The 22,459-nt window shown below is 35.9% G+C and overlaps 1 protein-coding gene across 9 annotated transcripts in view; it reads left to right on the top strand.

The window, feature by feature from the left end:
• KCNH1 (potassium voltage-gated channel subfamily H member 1) overlaps nucleotides 1-22,459 on the top strand; it is a 610,670-nt gene that overhangs the window by 400,330 nt on the left and 187,881 nt on the right. For all 9 annotated transcript variants that reach the window (XM_074309074.1, XM_074309077.1, XM_074309078.1 and 6 more), the window contains 2 exons: nucleotides 6,969-7,168; nucleotides 11,808-12,060. In XM_074309074.1, coding sequence (XP_074165175.1) covers nucleotides 6,969-7,168; nucleotides 11,808-12,060 — 453 coding nt within the window. The remainder of the gene's footprint in view (nucleotides 1-6,968; nucleotides 7,169-11,807; nucleotides 12,061-22,459) is intronic.

The raw sequence follows: 22,459 nt of genomic DNA, 5'->3' as shown, positions 1-22,459 counted from the left end.
TTCTGTTATATCACCTAACTGCCTACTTAGGCTTATATCTCTAATACTTTGTAGGTGAATTTCAATTTTAATTCTTTTAATGTAAAAGTGTATTTTACTATCCACTGAATATTTTTGTCTTGAATTTTCTCATTTGGGGCCTTATATCTATAGAATCATTATCATAATTCATAAAGGATATAAAGATATATATCATTAATTAATTTTTTTCTTATTTTTATGGATCCTTTTGGTTGCCTTAATTTCCAAATAAATATTTTCCCCTACCATGAGCTCCAATTTATAACAAAAAATTTTAAAAGAAAGAGAAAGATAGTTCAGCAAAATCAACCAACACATCCACTACATGACTCAGGAATGTGTTGGAGGCAGTTCATAGCAACTCAGAAAAAGCAATCATTAAATTTCTAATTTCCTCAGAAATCAACAAATGCTACAAATTAGGATTTGATTTACTATTTTGCTGACTGACTAGACTTAAGAAGGTGATTATGAAAATGCTAATAATGTAGATTAACCATAAATTGTGTCAAGCAATTTTTTCCAGAGAATTATTTATCAATTTTCTGAACGTTTGCTAGCACACCTCTGACTATGACAGCATATGTATCATTCCACACCGATAGGCCCTTGCCTCTAGAAAGGGAGGGTACGTTTTTCAGGGATTTTTTTAAATGCCAAATTTGGTCATTATAATTACAAAGCATTTAATTTGAAATTTGGTTCTTTGTGTTTATGTTGTAGTCATTGTCCAAAGACAATATTACCCATGGTCAATAAATACTTATTAAGCACCTGCCATGTGCCAAGCATTATGCTAGGCTCTGAGGATACAAATATCAAAAAGACAATTCCTTCCCTCAAGAAACTTCCAATATAATGAAAGAAGATAACACGCAAAAGAAGCTTAAAAGGAGAATTGTGTGGAGGGGGAAACAGTATGAAGACATGGTAGAAAAGTAAAACAAACAAACCAAAAAAACCTTAAATGAATTCAGTTAGGTGAGAAATGGAATCTCTAAGATGTTTTTCCTATCTGCCTTCCTTCTTAAGTGAAATTTGAGGAGTTTATGGCTCCACCCTCTAATCAGAGGAGCAGAGATTACTTATATGTATTGTTTTTCTGCTTATTTTACTCTCAGTTCATATGAATATTTTATGTTTCTGAATTCTCTGAATATATGAATATTCATACTTTCTTATAGCATAATACTTTTCCTTTATATTCATGTGCCACATTTTTTTTAAAAAAAATGATACCAAAATCCATGGCACTTGCAAAACATGTCTGTAAACATTTTGGTGTATGTATCAAGTTTCTTTTTTTCAGTATTTGATCTCTTTTGAAAATGTACATAGCAGTAGGAACTAAAGCTCAAAGTTTATGCACATTTTAATCTGTTTTTTCAATATAATTATAAATTGCTTTTTGAAATGGTTAGGCCAGAAAAAGCTCCATCAATAATATAGCAATGTGACTATCCTTCTATAATTCTAACATCATTTCCATTTTTGTCATCTTTTCCATGTGAGATAAAGCTTCAAAGTTATACATACATACATACATATATATATATATATATATTATATGTATATGTATACAATCATTAGCAATTTGAAGCAACTTTTCATAAAGTTATAAATAGTTTATAATAATTAATCTGACAAGTACTTATATTAATTTGGCTATTTGTCAATTTAAAAATGGCCTTTGATCTTAAATATTTTTGTGAATTCTCAAGTGTCTTGGATAGCAGAACTTCTCTTAGCCAAAGATGTTGTAAAGACATTGCTTCTTATCCTTGCTGCATTGATATTTTCCTTACAAAATCTTTTTAAATTTCATTTAGTTAAAAAATCAGTTTCATATTTTGTGATTAGCTCTTTTCTTTAGTAAAATGTTCTCTTCTTTGCCATAATTATCATGAGTATCTGATCTTGTTTTCCAATAACTGTCTTATGATATGACCTTTAACAGATCACACGTACCACATTACATTGGTCAATGATACAATATATTGGTCTATACCAGGGGTTCTCAAACTACGGCCCCACGGGCCAGATGAAGCCAGCTGAGGACGTTTATGTGGCCCACCCAGTTATGGCAAATGGGCTGAGGGGTGGAGACAGAGTGTGAGGTTTTGTTTTTACTATAGTCCGGCCCTCCAACAGTCTGAGGGACAGTGAACTGGCCCCCTATTTAAAAAGTTTGAGGACCACTGGCCTATACCTTATTTCTGCCTATCTTTTTTCTAGTTTCCTAGCATGTGTTGCCGAATAAAACAACTTATAGTCTCAGATTTATTAAATACTGAATTCTTTCTGATCCCTCTTTATCTAGTTTCTTCTACTGATCTATTTTTCTATTTTTTAGTCATTACCAAATACTTATGATGATCATTACTTTGAAATATCATTTTGGATCTAGAACTGCATTCCTTCTTCATTTTAAAATCCTCTCTCATTATTTCTCTTGGGTTCCTGGACCACTTTTTCTTCCAAATGAATTTTGTTATTATTTTATCTAGCTCTATAAAATACTCTCTTGGTAGTTTGATTGGTTTAGCAGTAAATATGTAAATTAATTTAGGTAGCATCATCATTTTATGATATTGGCACTGCAACTGCTCTAATTTTTATAAAATACCGAATTATATTGAGCTGAAACCTTGTTGCCTGTAATTTCTATCCATTGTTGGTAGTTTGATCCTTTGGAGCACAGAAGAATAAATCTAATTCTTTGGTCACATGAAAGTCATTCAAATATCATCCCTCCTCCCTATCTATGGTTTTCTTCTTTTAATGTATCCTTTCATATTTTACACCATTCTGAGAAATGCTTTTCATTATCATTAAAGCATTTCCCTGTGTCCTAGAGAATCTTCATGTTATAATTGTCCTTTGCAACTCTGAGATCAGTGAATATTGAAAAGAGCCTGTTAGAGAGAAGATTTGCATTTGAATTTTTACTTTGCTTCCATACTACCTCTGTAGTCTTAGTCATCTCACAGATGCTGTGCTGTAAAATGAGAGGTGTTAATCTAAATGAACTCCAATAGTTCTTAATCCTACCATCAAATGATTAATCTATCAGGAGATGTCTTAGACATAAAAAAGCCTTGGATTTTAACAAGGTATTGAACAAAGACTTTTTTGACACGTTTGTGGAAAAAATGAAAAGATGAGGGTCAGATAATGTTACAGCTATGTGGATTCTGAACTGGTTTCCGGATATGACCCAAAGTTTGCTAATTAATGGACAATCTTCAGTCTAGAGAGAGGTCTCCAGTAGAGTATCCTAAGAATCTTGTATAAGCTCTGTTCTGCTCATTAATCTTATCAGATGAACGTTCCATTAGTATGCTAATTAAAATATTCTAAGACACTATTCTAAAACACTAAGACAATATTCTAGGAGGGATAGCTAACTAATAAGAACAATAGGATTAGGGTCCACAAAGATCATAATAAAATGGAATGGGGATCGAAGAAGACAAAAAATAGATAAAATAATTCATTTCTACACCCAGAATGAAACACTTATGTCTTCACTGAATGGAGAAACATAGTTAGAAAGAAATTTGGGTGAATAAGACAGGGATTCTAGCAAATTCTCAAAATGAGTCAGTAGTATGATTCAACAAAATCAAATGAGATAACATTTGTAAATTAATTAGCCCAGTGCCTGGCACATACTAGGCACTTAATAGTTTATTCTCCCCCTTAACCACCAATGAGTTGATACAATATTAGTAAGTTTATTATTTATTAGTAGATGTTTAGTATTCAAGTAGAAAGGGATCGTGGTCCTACTATACTCTGTTCTGGTCAAAATGTATTTAGAATGTTGTATATCCTTTAAGACACCATCTTAGGAAATCAAAGTGGAAGAAAGCCAAGTGATTCCAAGATAATGAAGGAAATTGAAATCATTTTATATGGATTGGTTGAATGAATTTGGGCATGTGTAATATTATACCCCCAAAGCTAATTCAATCTTGAGCTGCACTGAGAAGGACATAGCTTCCAGTAATAGGGAAGCAGTATATTTATTGTATTCCTTGCCCTCATCAGACCTACTCTGCAGTATTGTTTTCAGTTCTGGGCACCATGATTTAAGCAGAGGAAAAAGGAACAAGCATTGATTAAATATCTATTATGTGCCAAACACAGTGCTAAGCACTCTACAAATATTGTTTCATGTAATCCTCATAATAATCCTTGTGATATCTAGATGTTATTATTCCCATTACACAGTTGAGGAGTTTGAGGTAGATAGTTCAAGGGACTTTTCCAAGGTCACATAACTCGTCTATATTTGATAATGGATTTGACTAACTCCAAGACCTAACACTATTCCCTATATCATCTGGCTGACATTGATTAACTGATGGCCAATTACGATGGTGAAGGACTTTGAATCTATGACATATAAAAAGCAGTAAAAGGAAATGGATTTATTTATCCCAGGAAGGGGAAGAGATGACTAGGGACATGACAGCTGTATTCTACTATATGAAGGAGTCTCAGATGAAAGAGGGATTAGATCAATCTACTGTGCCCAAGAGGACAGAAATAGGAATCCTGGGTAGAAGTTGCAAAAGGTTAATTTATATTCTGTCAGGAGAAACTTCCTATAATTGTTGTTTTTATTGTTATTTATTCATTTTTTACTTGTGTCCAACTCTTCACAACCACATTTGGGATTTTCTTGGCAAAGATACTGGAGTGCTTGCTGTTTCCTTCTCCAGTTCATTTTACGGTTGAGCAAATTAAGCCAGACATGATTTGTCTAGGGTCATACAGCTAAGTGTCTGAAGCCAAATTTGAACTCACAAAGATGGGTCTCCCTGATTTCAGGCTTACACTTTAATCACTGTACCATCTACCTATAAGAATTATCCAGAACTGGAATGGGCTCCCTTGAGAAATAAGTTCTAAGTTCCTCCTTCAAAAATCCTGCATGCAGAGAAGGATCAATTCCTTGTAAGATATGTTTATATTTGGATCATGTCTAATGGCTTCTGATGATTTTTACAGCTCCTCAGTTCTGTGATTCTGTGCCCTAAGCATGTTTAACTTTAGGAGGAAAAAATTTAGTGACAATGTCTCAATAGATGTTTGTTGTGTTTGAAGGGACCTTATATGAAAGATAGAGTATACCTGCTTTGCTTGGCTCTAAAAGATAGAACTGGATCTTATGAATGGAAGTAGCAGAATGGCAGATTTGTTCAATATAAAGGAAAAAGCAAAACCAAATTCTTTAAAATTTTTTTTAAATAAAAGCTTTGATTTTTTGAAACACATGCAAAGAGTTTTCAACATTTACCCCTGTAAAACCCTGTATTCCAAATTTTTCTCCTTCCCTACCCCACCTCCCTCAGACAGCGAGCAAGCCAATATAGATCAAATGTGCAGTTTTTCTGAACATATTTCCATATTTATCATGCTGCACAAGAAAATCAGATTGAAAAGGAAAAGAAAAGAAAAAAATACAGTAAGCAAGCAAACAACAACTAAGGTGAAAATACTATCTTAAAACCAAAATCTTAACAATTAGAGCTGTCCCCAAATGGAAAATCCATCTTATGATGTAATGAGTTTCTTTTCACTGAAGCTATTCAATCAGCAGTTGGAAGATTGCCTATCTAGGATCTGTAGACTGTATTCATGGGGCTGTATTCAATGAACTAGGCAGTCTTTTCTAATTCTAAGAATCTATGATTTAATTATTCTTTGAAAGTCTAAAACCTCAAGTAGAGTAGCTCAGAGGACATCTGACCTATGATATGGAGTTTATGGCATGTGTTTAGGAGGCTAGAAAGGGATTAATAATAATTTATTCTAGAGGAAGTGTGTTGCACTGGCAAGAATAAGGTATTTCTCATCAGAGGACCTACATTTGAATTCTAACTCTGCGGTTAACTGCTTCTATGAACTAAGAGCAGCTAGGTGGTCCAATGGAGAGGTCACTAGGTCTGGAGTCAGGAAAACCTGAGTTCAAATTCAGCCTCAGAAACTTACTAAATATGTAACTCTGAGAGTTTCCTTAAAAGCAAAATGTGGGTAATGATAGCACTAATCTCTTAGGATTGTCAAAAGAATCAAATGAGATAATTTTTGTAAAGCACCGTGTTTAACACACAATGAGTGCTTAATACAGGTTTGCTTCCTTCCTTCTTTGGGTAAGACATCATCTTTGGGCCTCAGTTTTTTTCATGTGTAAAATGAAAGATTGGATGTATCTTTAAGGTTCCTTCCAGTTCTAGATGGATGAACCTGAATCAGAAGGCTGGGCCACTGTAGACATGCAAGTTTCATCATGGCGGGAAGAGGCAGGCAGGGGCATGTGAAGGTAGATGAGAAGCTCACACTTGAATTTGGGGATTCTAGAAAACTCACAATCCAGAAAGATTATAGCTAAAGAATATGGCTAGGGGGCTGAAATACTTGGTCAGTTGGGTGGATGAGAGAGTAGGTGAGAGGCTAGCTGGGAGTTAAGGAATGGAGCTAAGTACCTACTCAAAAATGTTGGGGGTGAAGATCTAAGTCAAAAAAAAGGAGGGGAGAACTAGCCATAATGAAGGTGAGCATCAACCTTATTACATGGTTTTGTCTGCTATAGCAATCTGGTAACTTTGTATAACTAGAGTTCTTACAAAGTTACCTGATTATATCTAGGACTTGACACTAATTATTCAAAAGTATGTGTTTGTCCATGTATGAGTGTGTATGTGTGTGTGTTTCTCCTAGTTCTTCTAGTTCATTATGCTCAGGTTAACCAGCCTTCCAAAATGTCCACATTGTTTGTTCTTTTTAAGGTTATGAAGAGCAGAACCATGGTCTCAGGCTCTGGACATGTTGCCCAGATGCCTAATTTCCTGGCCATTTCTATGACATGTTTGGGGAGGTCATTCCACTTCTGGACTCCTACTCACATGTCATTTCTTTTTCCTTCTTTCCTACAGCCCTTCTGTATGCCACCATTTTTGGAAACGTGACCACCATTTTCCAGCAGATGTATGCTAACACTAACAGGTACCACGAGATGCTCAATAGTGTTCGGGACTTCCTGAAGCTCTATCAGGTGCCAAAGGGACTCAGTGAACGAGTCATGGACTATATTGTGTCCACTTGGTCTATGTCCAGAGGCATTGACACTGAGAAGGTAAGAAATTAGAAACTTAGAAAAAAACTACTTGTCATATAGATTTCTCCATTTTATATATTTTTTTTGTTTTTTGTTTTTTGTTTGTTTTTTTTTCTTTTTCTGAGGCTGGGGTTAAGTGACTTGCCCAGGGTCACACAGCTAGGAAGTGTTAAGTGTCTGAGACCAGATTTGAACTAGGGTCCTCCTGAATACAGGGCTGGTGCTCTATCCACTTCACCACCTAGCTGCCCCTCCATTTTATAATTTAGAGGGTCAACTAACTGCAATTTCAATCAAGATTTATTATATGTTACTTCCTTATTACATGTTATTCTTTTTTATACATTGTGTGGTCCAGCTAAACTAGACTTCTTGCTGTTCCTAACATATACTATATTATTCCCTATCTCTAAACTTTTCCATAGACTGTCCTTCATACCTATAATGTACCTCTGCCTTATCTATACTTTTCATACTCTCTAGTTTCCTTCCAAATTCAGTTCAAGCACTGGCTCCCATAAGAGGACTTTTCTAATCCCTAGTCCCTCAAATTAATTCACATTTATCTCACATATTCTTATGTGTATACATATTGTCTTCTCCAATAGAATATAAACTCCCTGAGGGCAGAAATGTTTTATTCTTATTTTTGTGTCCCAATGCCTAACATAACAATGGGTATATAAGAGGCACTTATTAAATGCATGTTGATGGATTAATTACTTACTGTGTATGTCTCTAGAGATACAAAAATAAAAGCAAAATATATCCTGCCCTCAAGAAGTTTACATTCCACTAGAAGAATAGAATAGGTATAGAAATGAATAAGAGATAAACTTAGAAGTATAATTTGGGATTGCTGAGCAATTACTCTGAATTTTATCATCTGTGAAAGGGGGATATTGATTAAATCCCCATTCTTCTCTGAGAGTTTGATTGTGTCAGTTTCATATAATTAAATTGTTTGAAGAAAAACTCTGTCAAATTGCATAATAGGGTGAAAAGAAGAGTGGAAAAATGCTCCTATGAGAAAGGTATTGTCAACTCTCTATTATACAAATTTGGATTAACCACTTTGAGAATTAAAGCAAATATTTAATCCTGGCCATCTTTTCCTTGCAATTTTTGCTATAGTCAGTGTGTGTTCAGAAAATTCAAATTTGTTTTAATATTAGCTTGAGTTGAACATTGTTATAAAGACAAACCTTCTGTAACCATATGGAAAATTGAAGACAAATATGAATTAATTTGGATTATTTGTGTAACTATTCTTTCTTTAATATCATGGTCAAAAGTTGAAGAGGTGATATGAATTGAATAAGGGTATATCCTCATCTTAGGAGAGTATAATTTGTGATACATCATCTCATTTATTCTCAACACTTATCTTATTTATTCTCAACATCCTTATCCACTACAGAAAGAAAAGGGGAAGGGTCAGGAACGATTTCTTCTTATTTTACAGATGGGGAAACTAAAGCAAACTGTAATCTATTCTTTTCCATAGGGAGCTTAGAACCTTGACCATTTACCTTAGCTTCTTTATGCTCTTCCATCATAGTTTCTTCAGGAATGATTCTTAAGGATAAGATGGAGAAAGTAGCCAGAGATTATTGGAGGAAAGAATCATATATTTCAGCTTATCAGAGGACAGGAAAATATTGTAATTTTCTGACCATAGTAAAGATGTTCCCCTGCAAGGGCTTTGACTGGCCTGAGTAATGCCTATGTATGATAGATGGCATGAGCACTTTGTTCAAGGTTCTATCCTTTTGTGTAAGATAACGATATTCAGGATGTACTCTCTTGCACCCAGTTCCGCCACATTGGACCTTCCTCTTAACCTCTTTGAACCTTTGACAAACTATAAGGAAAGACTCCCCAATATGGTCATGAGATTTGTATTAAAGCCCTCATTTGCATGATCTCTTCTATGCAGAAGAAAAAAGATCTATATCTTCTGTCTTTGAATTCCAATCTAGTGACATGACATTATTGATTTGTCTGGCCAGCCTTCTTGTGGGGATAAACCTACCTGGAAAACAGTGCACTGCAAAGCAACTCTGAAGAGAAAATATATTATGCCCTCATCCTAATTCCTTTTTTCAGCCTTTTTTTCTTTCATATGACTATTTTACATTTGATAGTTAGGAAGAATGCTTAGAGATGGTAGTAGACTGAATGAAGTCAGATGACTAGCTGCCCATATTTGGCTGCCAGAGAGCTATCTGATCATAGATAAAAGTTCATTTCATCTTTTTGTTCTTCTTCCCATTCTGTAAAATGAAGTGTTTGGACAAGATTTCAGGTTTCTTAATAGGCCTCTGTTATTCTAGAGGAGATGGTTCTAGCCTTCCATAATAACATATCCCTACTGATGTCTGGGGTATCTAATGTAAGGTTAGCCCAGGAAGCTCAGTTGAAGTTTCTATCTTAGTGACAGAGGGATGTGTGTGTGTGTGTGTGTGTGTGTGTGTGTGTGTTAGTGACAGAGGAGAAATGATAAGAAATAGAAAGTGAGAGAAGAAAAGAGAAAGTAAGACAGAAAGAGAGCCTAAGAGAGAAAGAGAAGGTAAAGAAGGAGAGAGAAAGTGAGAAAACTAAAGAGAAACCATAAGAGAGGGAAGTGAAGCAAAAAGAGAAGAGAAAGTGTATGAGAGAAAATGAAACAGAGAAAGTGAGAGAAAGTGAAAAAGAGATGGAAAGACAGAAAAAGAGAGAGAGAGGGACAGAGAGGGAAAAAGGGAGTGAGGAGAGGGAAACATGCACTTGTTGGAACAAGAATTAACAAAGATGAGATTGACTAATAGCCATGGCAATCCATAAATTCTGCTGCCCAAGCTACGTTGCCTCTCCCTCACCCACGCCCATATACATAGGCCTTTGGGAGTGCTGCCCATGAATAAAACATTATTTCATCACCAAGGCCTCGCTCTGCTGGCAGCTAGGTAGAACAGTGCTGTTTGTTCCTGGGAAAACCAAATATTTAAAGGTGAACTCACCTAGATGATAAATCTTGGTTCCAAATCAGTAGGTACAGTTCTGACCTGACATGCTGAGTTTTTTTGCATGCAATATACTTGGAGAAAGGAAGCTCCTATTCAAATTTATGTGTTTTGTAGGTTGCTTTTCGTGACTCTTCATCTCCTTTCCTCCATATGTAATCACTTGTCAAGTGTTATTGATTTTACTTGTATATAAGATTTCTTATTTCCTGGACTATGTTGGTTAATGTTTAACAACTGGCTCTCCAAAAAGAAAAATGTATATGATATGTACAACAAACTATTAAGTTTAATTTGCATGATTAGCATTTTCTCTATCACTTTCTTAAGTCTAGACAGTCAGCAAAGTAATTAACTAAATTCTGAATTGTAGCACTTGCCCATTGGAGGTATAAACCCCTGTATTGAAAATTTATCAAATAGGGTCACACTAGTCAGTACAAGTGGAGCCCCAGAACATTTCTACTTACATCCATTATTTTCTACCTACTCAAACTAAAACCACCTTAATTCAGTTCTTCATCAAATCTTGCTAGATTATTTCAGTAGCCTCACAATTTGTGTGTGTGTGTGTGTGTGTGTGTGTGTGTGTGTGTGTGTGTGTGTGTGTTTAGAAAATAGAGATAGAGAAAGAGAGAAGGAGAAGGAGGATGAGGAGGAGTAAGGGAGGGAGGGAGGATACATCCAGCCTCTCTCCCTCTTCAATCCATCCTTCAGACTACTACCAAATTGACATTCTTAAAGCTCAGATTTGACCCTGCAGCTCAATGTTTAATATCATTAGTGGTTTTTTTGTGGCCCTTGAATCAAATAAGAACTTTTCTTTTACAATGAAAACCTTTTTTAGTATGCTTCCAGACTTTCCTGGTTTAGCACTCTTTGCTCTATCCTCTCCATTCCAGGTCCATTTGCTGATCTCTTTGCAGGACATCCCATTACCCCAGTCTGTACCTTTACATACATAGACTATCTCTCAGGCATAGAATACTTTTCCTATGTGCCTTCACTTCTTGAGATTTCTAGTTTCTTTCTAGTCTTATCTGAAGTGTCCCTTCCTCCAATTAGCCTTTCCTGACTCCCCAAGTAAAAGCTGTCAATTACTTGAAGTCATGGGATATTTTTTTTTGTCTTAGTACCCCTAAGGTTCCCCACAGTGCTTAGCACATAGTAGATATTTAATAAATGCTTGTTAAGTGAAACTGAACTGAGTATAACTAGACCTGGATCTTTAGTAAATGTTCAGTCTTAGCCTTGACAGGTTAATTTTCTATTCTATTTCTGTGTAGTCACTTTTCAGGCAGGTCCAACATTTTGTAATCCAATTTAGGGTTTTCTTGGCTTAAATACTAGAGTAGTATGCCATTTCCTTCTCCAGTTCATTTTATAGATGAGGAAAGTGAGGCAAAAAGGGTTAGGTGACTTGACTAAGGCCACACATGTACTACATTTCTGAGGCTGGATTTGAATTCAAGAAGATGAATCTAGGTTACACACTTAATTAATGTAAATGTTGCATATCGTTCTGCTAATTCCTAGCCCAGTTTTTTTTTTTTTTTTTTCATTACATAATGTTGCCTCTATAAAAAGGAAACCATAGTCTTGTGGTAGCAGCAGGAATGAACTTGACAGTTATGTCTTCTGTCTTTTCCTAGGTTCTCCAGATATGTCCCAAGGATATGCGGGCTGATATCTGTGTGCACCTAAATCGCAAGGTATTCAAGGAGCATCCAGCATTCCGGCTTGCCAGTGATGGCTGCCTACGGGCACTGGCCATGGAATTCCAGACGGTTCATTGCGCCCCTGGTGACCTCATCTACCATGCTGGCGAGAGTGTTGACAGTCTATGCTTTGTGGTTTCAGGTTCTTTGGAAGTGATTCAGGATGATGAGGTGGTAGCCATCTTGGGTAGGTTGTTCCTACAAATATACATTCCTGGTCCATGGGCTACACTAACCATTGGGCAGAAGGTACAGATGCTCAGGGTTTTCCAGTGTCAGGCCATACAATTTACTGAGGGCCCAAGCCTTAATGTGACTACATTGGCTGACCAGAAGGATCTTTTTTGGGTATGTGGCTAACTCTTGGAGATCTCATGCTCATACCAGATCCAGTTTTCTATAGTAAGTAATGGGGGAAAGAAGAGAGAATACAAGACAATAGATAATCCCAAAACAATTTCTGTTGACTTTGGAATACTTTGTATCACTTCCTCCTACCCTTTTATACACATACCTTAAATTTGTCCTTATTATTATGTTTTGCTCAGATGGTAGGTTTATAGATTTAAGGCTAGGGGCTAGGAGGATCTCAGATGCCATTTTAGTCCCATTTCCTAGTTTTTCAGATTATAGGTTGAAGGATTTGCCTAAATCACAGAGATCATAAATACCAAAGGCAGAATTTTAACCTAGTTCCTCTGGCCCCAGAGCAGTGAGTTTTCCTATTGTATTATGTTTCTCAGTTTACTCCAAGATTACTTTTAAGAATTATTCAATTATTAAATTATTGGCTATATCCTAGCTGATGATGATGAAAGGAAATTTGTAAACCTTTGCCTTTCTACTCTTTGTTCTGGCATTAACAAGGTGCATAGTGTCGGTCGTACAAACTCTGGGCCTCCATCCCCTTAAGTCATTCTGAATCTAGGTTTATGTTTCCAGACTAAAATGAAGTTTCAGCATTTGCTGTAGCTTTCATTTATTTATGTTTCATTTGTTTCTTGGTGTTTCCCAGAAGATTTCATTTGACTTCCAGTGGTCACAACCATAACTGAGAGTGGCTTATGTCAGAGATCACAGCTTTCACTTTGTGGTCTCTAAAAGTAAAACGTGTTTTATCTCTGCCCTTGATATAACATGTTTCCAAAGTCTTAGTTCAGTATATAATATATTGTTCCTCATATTCTAAGATTACTTCATAATATCTGCAACTAAAAAAACTAATAGTGATTCATTAATAATATAGTATTTTTATACCTGAAAATGATGCTATTGGGTCCCTGTAGTGGGATATGAACTCTGGGTTGTTTTCTAGTATGGTGATGGGTTATGTTGTCTCATCCACATTCCCAAGGAGCTGGTTCTCCTTCTATGTTTTCTGGCTACCTAAGATCAAGGGAGCATTCTGTATCAATTATCAGTTTGTGTGTGTGTGTGTGTGTGTGTGTGTGTGTGTGTGTGTGAGAGAGAGAGAGAGAGAGAGAGAGAGAGAGAGAGAGAGAGAGAGAGAGAGAGAGAGAGAGAGAGAGAGAGAATGAATGAATATCCCTGATATAAAGCTATGTGGCCAGAATGGCTACTTTGTATCAATCATTAGCATCACACTTTGACATCCAAATTATTGGCCAAGACTAACATATATTGAGAATCCTTTGCACCTGCAGTAGGTTTGGTCTTTTAGAAATTCAAGGATAATACAAAGCAAGTGAGAATCAAATGGTCATTTGAACAAAAGTTATTTTAGACAGGGGCTTCCCATATCCTTTTCCAAGAAGGGAGGAATTGCTGGATAAGTCAGTCAAGTTAGATAAATGAGTACATACCTAACACCAGCTGATCTTCCTCTTCCAAGAGTCCTTCTGGTCTCTTGGTTTTGACAGCTCTGGGTATGATAAGGTAAACCGTCCCTGGGGTTTAATCCAAATCTATCACTGACACCAGTGTGAAAAGAATTCCCATCTGTCAAACAGTAGAACCAGCCCTCGCAAAGCCTCAGCTCCTGAGAAAGGAGTGCGACTCAGACCTCATCTGTGCTCTCTCTCTTCTGCCAGGCAGGGATAGTTGTGGGCGTAAAAGGGGATTCTGGTAAAAATGAAGTTTAGTTTGAGTAGTTGTAAACTACTTAGTAGTGTATCTATGGCTGGGAACTGGCTCTCCTTTATCTCACTTGATTCCTTCCTTCACACAGTATTGATTTCTGCTCTCATTTTGAAAATCCCTTATTTATATCATGACATGTCATGGAAAAAAATGAATGGTCATGGATCTTCTTAAATTGTTACTTTGGTTGCTGCAAATCATGATAAAATCATGATAAAAAGCCATGCCTGAGGAAGATGAATGAACACTAAAATAACTTCTTACTGACCAGGCTAGTTCGATGTGAGCTCCTAATAATTCTTAATAAAGGCACACTGAACTAACCTTACTCCTGGGGGATGAGGGAGGGATGAAATCCCATACCTTATCCCAAAGAATTGAGCACATTGTGTTTTTGCACAGAATGTGCTTGTACTCAGAATGTGTAGATCAGAAAGGAGGGATCGGCCCACTTTGTGAGCTGGAAAGATAAAAAAAAGATCAAAGGACTTAGAAAAAGCCGGTGGATCTATATCGGTGCAGAAGGTAAAAGGACAAGATATTTCCATTGTACTATATAAATATTAGTTCTTAGTAAAAAAAAAGGCTTTATCTCTGGAATAAGAAGGCCTGTGATGTTTACAGTTGGTATGATCTTGGACAAATCTGGCTAACAATCCTGGGCTTCAGTTTGTTCATCTGTAAAATGAAGGAATTGGTTAGAGACTCCCTGAGGTCCTTTCCAGTTCAAGAGCTAAGAGCTTATGCTCACTTTACTAAATATTATTGGAAGTCTGAGAAGGAATGGGAAAGAATAGATGACAGGAATAACAACAACTAGTATTTCTATAATACTTTTAAATTTGCAAACCAACTTATAAATGTTATCTCATTTTATCCTTGAAACAAAGGTAGTTATTATTATTGCCTCATTATATAGATGAGGAACTGAGGCAAAGAGTGACTTGCCTAGAGTCACACAGCTACTAAATGTTTGAGATGAAGATCCAAGCTCAGTGTTTGGATTCCAGGTCCAACATTCTGTCTACTGTGCCACCTTTCTGACTGGGGAGAATGAAGTAAAGGAAAAAAAAAACAAAACCTCTCTTGTTGGCATGTGAAACCATTGGGTTTTTGTTTAGGTTAGGAAGATTTGAAACAAATTCCAGAGCTAGTCTGTCATTATCTTGTCTGGGCCTGGCTCTCAGAGCTCCTACAAATTCACTTTTAACATATCCTTTCCCTTTTCCACTCTTATCCCTCATTTAACTACAATTAAAAAAAAAAAGAACATTTATGTATCCCTTTAAAGTTAATAAGAACCTCCTCAGTATACACACACACACACACACACACACACACACTTCTGTGAAGTAAGTTCTGAACAAGTATAATTGTCTTCATTTGATTGATGAGAAATCTGAGTGATTAAATGACTTGCTTGTTACTAATATTAGAACTAGAATTTGAACTCAGGTTTCATGACTTTTAAATCCCATGCTCCAAAAAGCATTTATCAATCCTTACTGTGAGTAAGGAAATTGGTTAGGGTTAGGAATACAAAGACAAAATGAAATACAGTCTTGCCTGCAAGGAGTTTACAGTCTTTCCTCTATAGTATGATGCATCTACCATGAGGTGATTTCATAGCTTTCTTAATATTTATAGCTGGAGGTGATTTCAGTATCAGCTTCTGCTTCAATATCTCCCCAGAATCTTCCTCAATGTTTGATGCCTTCTCATCCTCAAATATGCCATCTATCCCCACAACCTTCTCCCCCTGAACATTTCATAAGTCTCCCATGGGAGAGCTCCTCCTGGGGCCTCCATTGTAGGAGGGAACCCAAGTCTGACAACTTTCACTTCGTGACTGTGCTTCTTTAGACTTCAACACACAGCACTGTGTCCTGACTCCAGATATTCTCATCAGCTCTTCTTCCCCACTAGAATGTAAGTTTTCTGAAGGCAGGACCTGCTTTTTTTTTTTTTCCTTATATTTATATTCCCAGCACTTATCAAAATGCCAGGCTCTCCATTTTAAGATAAGGGAACTGAGGAACAGGAATAGAGGTGAGAAGACTTACCTAGGTTTACACAAGGTGTAGGCCTTCTAATTCTATGTCCAGTATTCTTTCAACAACTCAATGCTGCTATTATAACATGTGACTTAAGAAAAAAAAGTCAGTATCTACAAATAGTTTTAATATTGTTTCTAGGACAGCTAGACTGTACAGAGTATAGAGCACTGAGTGTGGGACAGGAGAACTCATCTTCCAGAGTTCAAATCTGGCCTCTGTAATCCTAAACATGTCATTTACCTCTGTTTGCCCCAATTTCCTCATCTCTGGAAAAAGAAATCGCAAATCACTCCAGTATCGTTGTCAAGAAAACCTCAATGATATCATAGAGAGTTGGACAAGATTGAACAAGAAATTATTTTAAAACGAAACAAATTTTTTTTTTTTTCTTAAAAGAAGAGGACAGAGAGCTCTGTGTCCTTAGAGATTTGTTCACCAGACTTCCTAAAGAGAGCAGGTTGAGCAAAATGATCCTTTAAGGCTCTTTCTAAATCCAGGGTTCTCTTTTTTACAATAGGGAAATAGCACAGCTTGTATATCCTCCCTTTGGGGTCTCTTGGAGATTAGTGTTCATTTCTCAAATCTCCTTTAAAGTCCCTCTTAAGTCATCAAGATTAAGCTTCCGTATTTTGAGAAGCTGGGGAGTTGGAGAGGAATTGAGACCTATAATTTCCTTATCTAGGAAACTCCCAGCATGGAAACTCCCTTTGTTGGTACAGATAAAGAAGCTCCTCTGTAATAGTCTTAGAAGGTCACCTAGGCCTCAGAGAGATTAAGTGAAAAAGCACAGGTGATTTGTGGCAGACAGGTATTCTTGCCTCTAAGTCCAGCTTTCCAGAAATGATGCTATGCTGCCCCTTCTGTTTTTATAATTCTTTTCCAGAAGAATAATCATCTCATCTTCCTCTCAATTGTAGAAGGATGGGAAGAAAATTTTAAAAGGTTTTGACAGCCATATTGCTCTGCCGGGAATGTGCCATTAGCTTCTAAATGTGAGCATGCTTTAGGAAGAGACAATTTATTATCTCTGTTTTCTATTAGTTGACCAGACATGAATACCACCCAGTGCAGGGTGTGATCTATCTCTCTTTCTTCTGTCTTCTGAGGGGAATATTGATATGGGTTTGTTTCATAGTGACTTATGATCTTCTTCACATAAGCTTTGCATTTTTTATCCTTAATTTCTTTTTTATAATGATGCATATTATACTCTTGTACATTTCTTTTTTTTTTCTTCAGTTAGGCAGGATTCAATTTAGTTTAGTACATCAGATGGGGTTGGTCAAGAGACTGTGGATTCTAGTTCTAGCTACCCATGTGACTTTGGGCAAGCCCCTTCAATTCTTTAAGTCTTGGTTTCTTTAAAAACAAAATGAACATGTTTGCTAGGTCACATAAGAGGCAGTTAGGTAATGTGGTACATAAAGTATTGGGTCTGGAGTCAGGGAGATCTGAGTTCAAAGTCTGTATAACACAAATAATAACAGGCAGAAAGGCATTTAAGCTTTCTTAGACAAAGTTCCCTTTTCCATAAAATGGGGATGACAGTAGCATTTTCTTCCTGAGATTGTGGTTAAAATCAAATAAATTAATCCATAGAAAGCATTTTGCAAACTTTTACAAATGTCACATCATCATTATTAGGAGTTTAATTGGGGATGTGTCCCTTCCACCAAGTATGCTCATATATGCTCATTTTTATTAGTCTATTTTTCATGGAATGTCATTATCCAGCCACAATATAACATAATAACATAATGGTGCATCTTGTACTTCTGTACATTTCTCCTTCCCTCATCCCTCAAGGATAAACTCAATTTTAGTATACTATATATACTGTCTGTCCCCAGATACTAGAGAGCATTTCACTTTCACATCTCATCTTGCTATCCAATTGCCTCTAGACCATCTCAATATCTGCCTGTCATTTTGTTTATACCTTTTTACCATTCTCCTCACCTACTTTTGTCATGTTCACAGTGCCATTGTGATTTGCCATGACAAATCAATAGTGCCATTGCTTCTAGAAAAGACCTATCATATACATCAATTCATCATCTCTGTGGTCTTCCAGAACAAAAAACTCTTTCCTGGTCACCATTAGCCTATACTAATTGTTTACCCTTTGCAGAATGTAAATTCTTTGGGTTCAGAGACTTCTTATTTTTCATATTTGTATGTACTGGACTTAGGCACATAGACCTTAATAAGTGATCTATTCATCCATCCATCCAACCATCCATTTATTTATTCATACATAATGAGATATAAGTTCTTTGCACAAAGTTAGTTATTTTTTACTCTTCTGGGGCAACATGAAGAAACAGCTATCCTAAGATTGAGGGATTCTTGTCCTTTTGTTTATAGTAAACAGAACAATATTGACAATATTCCCTCCAATTTCCATTTGAGGTCATTAGAGGTGGGGAAGGAATACTGACCTTTTGCACAGTAATTGGCGTGAGCTAAATGTGTAAGGGTGTGGGGTGGTTTCTTTGTCTGAATTCCTAATAATAATGACCAATTTATTTCTGATTTATAAATTTGAACTTAGCTTTGTGGGGTTTTCTTGGAGTTAAAAGATAGAAGAAAGAGGAAGGGATATGTAGAAGAGGAGAAATAAAATTGGAAGCATTGTACATGGCTGTTTGTTTTCAAAGATCCTGTGTTCCAGGGCATTTGAAAAATTAAAGATCACTCCCAAGTCTCATATAACCTCAGAATTCTTTAGAAAATAAATTCAAAGTGATTAACACTTTAAAAAAGACAAAACAAAAATCCATCAACATTTCATATGTTTTTCTGATTTGACTCAGAAAATAAGCAACTTTCTTTTTGTTGTTGTTATTGTTATGAAAACAAAAATAAACTCAGACATTTCTTAAGAAATTAAAAAAAAGAATATCTGAAAAATACAGAATTATTGTTCTAGTAGAGGTGAATCAAAGAAGGAAAAGCATTTAACATCACATGTCTACAAAGCAAAGGTGAGCAAGTAAGTCCTCTGTTGACCTTTTGTTCTGAGGCTGGTGAGAGGTTAGCAAAGAATGCATTTCTGATCCTCTCTTCAGGTTGGCAAATGTTTACCATGGCCTGAGGGACTCACAAAAGTTGCTGAGTCTCCTATTTCCTACCCAATACCATATATTATTGAAAGGAAAGGAGGATCAGTTCAAGTACATCTCAAAAATCCTAGGATCAAATTGTCATCTTCCAATCTGAGACATAGCTGGGGTGTATGAAAGTAGAAAGAGCATAAGATTTGAGGTCTGGAGACCTGAATTGAAAGAACATGAGATTTGAAGTCTAGGTACTGGGATTTAACTCTTGGTTTTGCTGTTGCTGGTTGTGTGGCCTTAGACATGTCATTTCCAATTTTACATCATCAGTTTCCTCTTCTATAAAATGATATGGTCAGACTAGATGATCTCAGGCTCTAAATACTGTGACCTTATATTGCTCTTCATCAACAAAGCAATTGCAATAGATCTTTGGTTAAAAACCTAATGGAAGGTGGCTATGGTTGAGATAATATAAAATATCAGTGGGTACAGAAGCATGTTATATTGACCCTGGGATATATTTCTACAATGGCAGATAGAGAGTAGCAATTAGACTGGTCACCTAATCCTATGCTGCCTAAGCTAATATTCAAATTATTTTGCATTTTCTGAACACATTAACAGTTGGAAGGAATATCTAGGAGTAGACAAAGAGTGTTTGGGAATTAATGTTTACATGTGAATAATCTACACATGGATAATTGAAAGTGAACTATCCATTAATCAACTCACCACTTCCCTCCCCAATGAAACCTAAACATTTTAGCCTTTGCCTTTAGATTCTCCTGTTGACTTAATTGTATTTAAATACAGTTATGAAGAACAGAGAATGGCCATGTCCTTGTGCACAATGGGCCTGCAGACCTATCTTTCAAAGGGATTTTTTTTTCAAGGTTTTCTGCAGGGCATAATGTAATCTCTAATAAGGGTTACTCATAATGATGTGTTGGGTAAGACATAAAACCTCTTTGGTTCATTCTGAGGTTCATTCTGATCCTCATAATAGACATCAGTTTCCTTTCCTCACATAAAATTTATCCATATGTTGTTATCTTAGCACTATGGGGAAAAAATTATTTATTGACCTATACCACATTAGGAGGACATGCCCACTTATTTTTCATAAAATTGGCTATTTCACACAGTCAACAACATTCAATGAGCACAAATCAACCCTATACTGGGCATTTAAGAAAGAGTTTCTAATTCATTGAACACCATCTTTTCTAATTTCTTTTATAATCATTGCCACAAGACTAATTGTCCTAAAAAACCAAGTCATTTGTCAAAGGACTTTCAGTGGTAGCCAGCTGATAAAAATGTGTCAGGAATGCCATGATGCTGGTGACCTGCTTTGATCTAGCCATTTTCCTTGGCATCAAAGCTAGAGCAAGTATCTGAAATGGTATGTACCAAGTACCACAAAGGTAGTATGATTTTAGAAATTGAAACATAAGTAGAAATGTGGACCATGAGACCTCTCTATGTACCTTAATTCCTACACTACTGAGTTTAGCTTCAGAAAAGCTTGTTCTTTCTCTGTTTTTTGAGAAGCTATTCTTTCTCTTTTTGAGAAAATGGAACATGACTTATCCTTTAGATGTGTGTCTTCCAATAAAGGAAAAGGAGTGGGGACCCAAACTGGGTTGGTCAGATCATGATAAGGTAGATGATGAAGTAGGTAGATAAATGAGGTTTACTCCTTTAGCTGATTATGTATCTGGTAAGATGTCATTTAGGCTTCTCCACTTCATCCTACTTCTCTACCACTGGCCACCTCTAATAACCTATTCTTGAATAAAAGAAAACTTCTCTAATAGACTCTTATCTTGGTCAACATTTGGTATAAAGTGGTGTAAAGTGATAAAACCTACTCCTGTGAAGTTTTCTATTTAATCAGTGAAGGAGAAATAACCAAAGAATGTTTTCTCCAAGCAATATTCTTTGTAATATTAATATTACATATTAAAAATAATATTAATAAGCAAACCTTAGGCAGCTAGGTGGCACTTGGTCTGGAGTCAGGAAGATTTCAACTTCTGGAGTTCAAATCTGGCCGTAGGCCTTTACTAAATGATCCTGGGCAAGTCACTTAATTCAATTGGCCTCAGTTTTCTCATCTACAAAATGAGGTAGAAAAGGAAATGGCAAACAGCTATAGTATCAAATAGGATCACAAAGAGTCAGACATACTGAACAACCTTAGGAATGCTAATTTTCTTTTAGAAGGCATAATATCAATTTAGGGCTCCCTAACTTATTAAGTGAAAAAAGGGAAGCTTTTAGTAGTAAGATTATTTAACTTAAAGAAAAAAAATATCTAGCATGAGGTCCTACTCAAGCTGATATAAATTTATCTGGAGAGGGTTACATTTATATTTGGAGGATCTGTGTTTAAATTCTAGCTCTATCACTTAATACCTGTGTGTGAGTGACCTTGGGCAAATTAGTCAGACAATCTGGATCCTAGTTTCCTTATCTACAAAATGAAGGGCTTAGGGTTGAACTAGTTTTCTTCAAATTTTAAATCTATGATTGATATTTAAATTTATGAAAATATTAAGGTATTTATTATCATAAATTAACCACTGGTGACCAGCCATTCACCATTTTCACTAAGAAAATTTCTGTGGTTCCAAAGATCTGTAATTTAAGTATGGGGAACTCCTTCTCACAATGCACACCATGGCTCATTCATACTGTAAGTTTTTGTTAGTTGCTATATCCAAGAAAAAAAATTAATCATCTAGTAGGTAGCCTGGTAATTATTAGATTCTTTTGGCTTTGCTAGGTTGCTTATCACATCCTGTACTTATGATATTGTCAGACTTTCAATGGAATAGCTCTAGTGTGTGTTAGCTACCTTGAGATTTGTCTCATTGTGTGTCTTCAATGAACTTAATAATGATAATACTACTAATAATAACAACATTAATAATTCATTTGACAAAGTACTTTTAAATTTTTCATGTATTTTTAAATGTTATTTCTTATGTACTTTGTTATTTTTTATATGCTTTATATTATATTTTTATGTGCTTTTATGTCTTTTTCATGGACTTTATGTTACATTTTTTGTGTTTTTCTCATAACAAGGTAAAGAAAACAAGTTCATAAAAATAAAGTGACTCTCCTACTTAGGACTTGATTATAAGTGGTTTTAGATGTTTGGGTACTTCTGCAATAAGAGCCCTTGAAGACTAAGTAGGAAATCATAACAAGCAGTAGCTTCACTCATCCCTACCAAGGAAAACTCATCTGTAGTCAGAAGGCTTGAGTTTAAGATTGACTTTGACATTAAATGATCTTCATGCCTTTAGACAAGAAAATTTGCCTTTCAATGTTTCAATTTTTTCATCTGTAAAAT

Source organism: Sminthopsis crassicaudata, chromosome 4, assembly GCF_048593235.1.
Source record: "Sminthopsis crassicaudata isolate SCR6 chromosome 4, ASM4859323v1, whole genome shotgun sequence".
Lineage (NCBI taxonomy): Eukaryota > Metazoa > Chordata > Mammalia > Dasyuromorphia > Dasyuridae > Sminthopsis > Sminthopsis crassicaudata.
The sequence above is the reverse complement of the archived record's forward strand: the minus strand, read 5'-3'. Positions and strand labels throughout refer to the sequence as shown.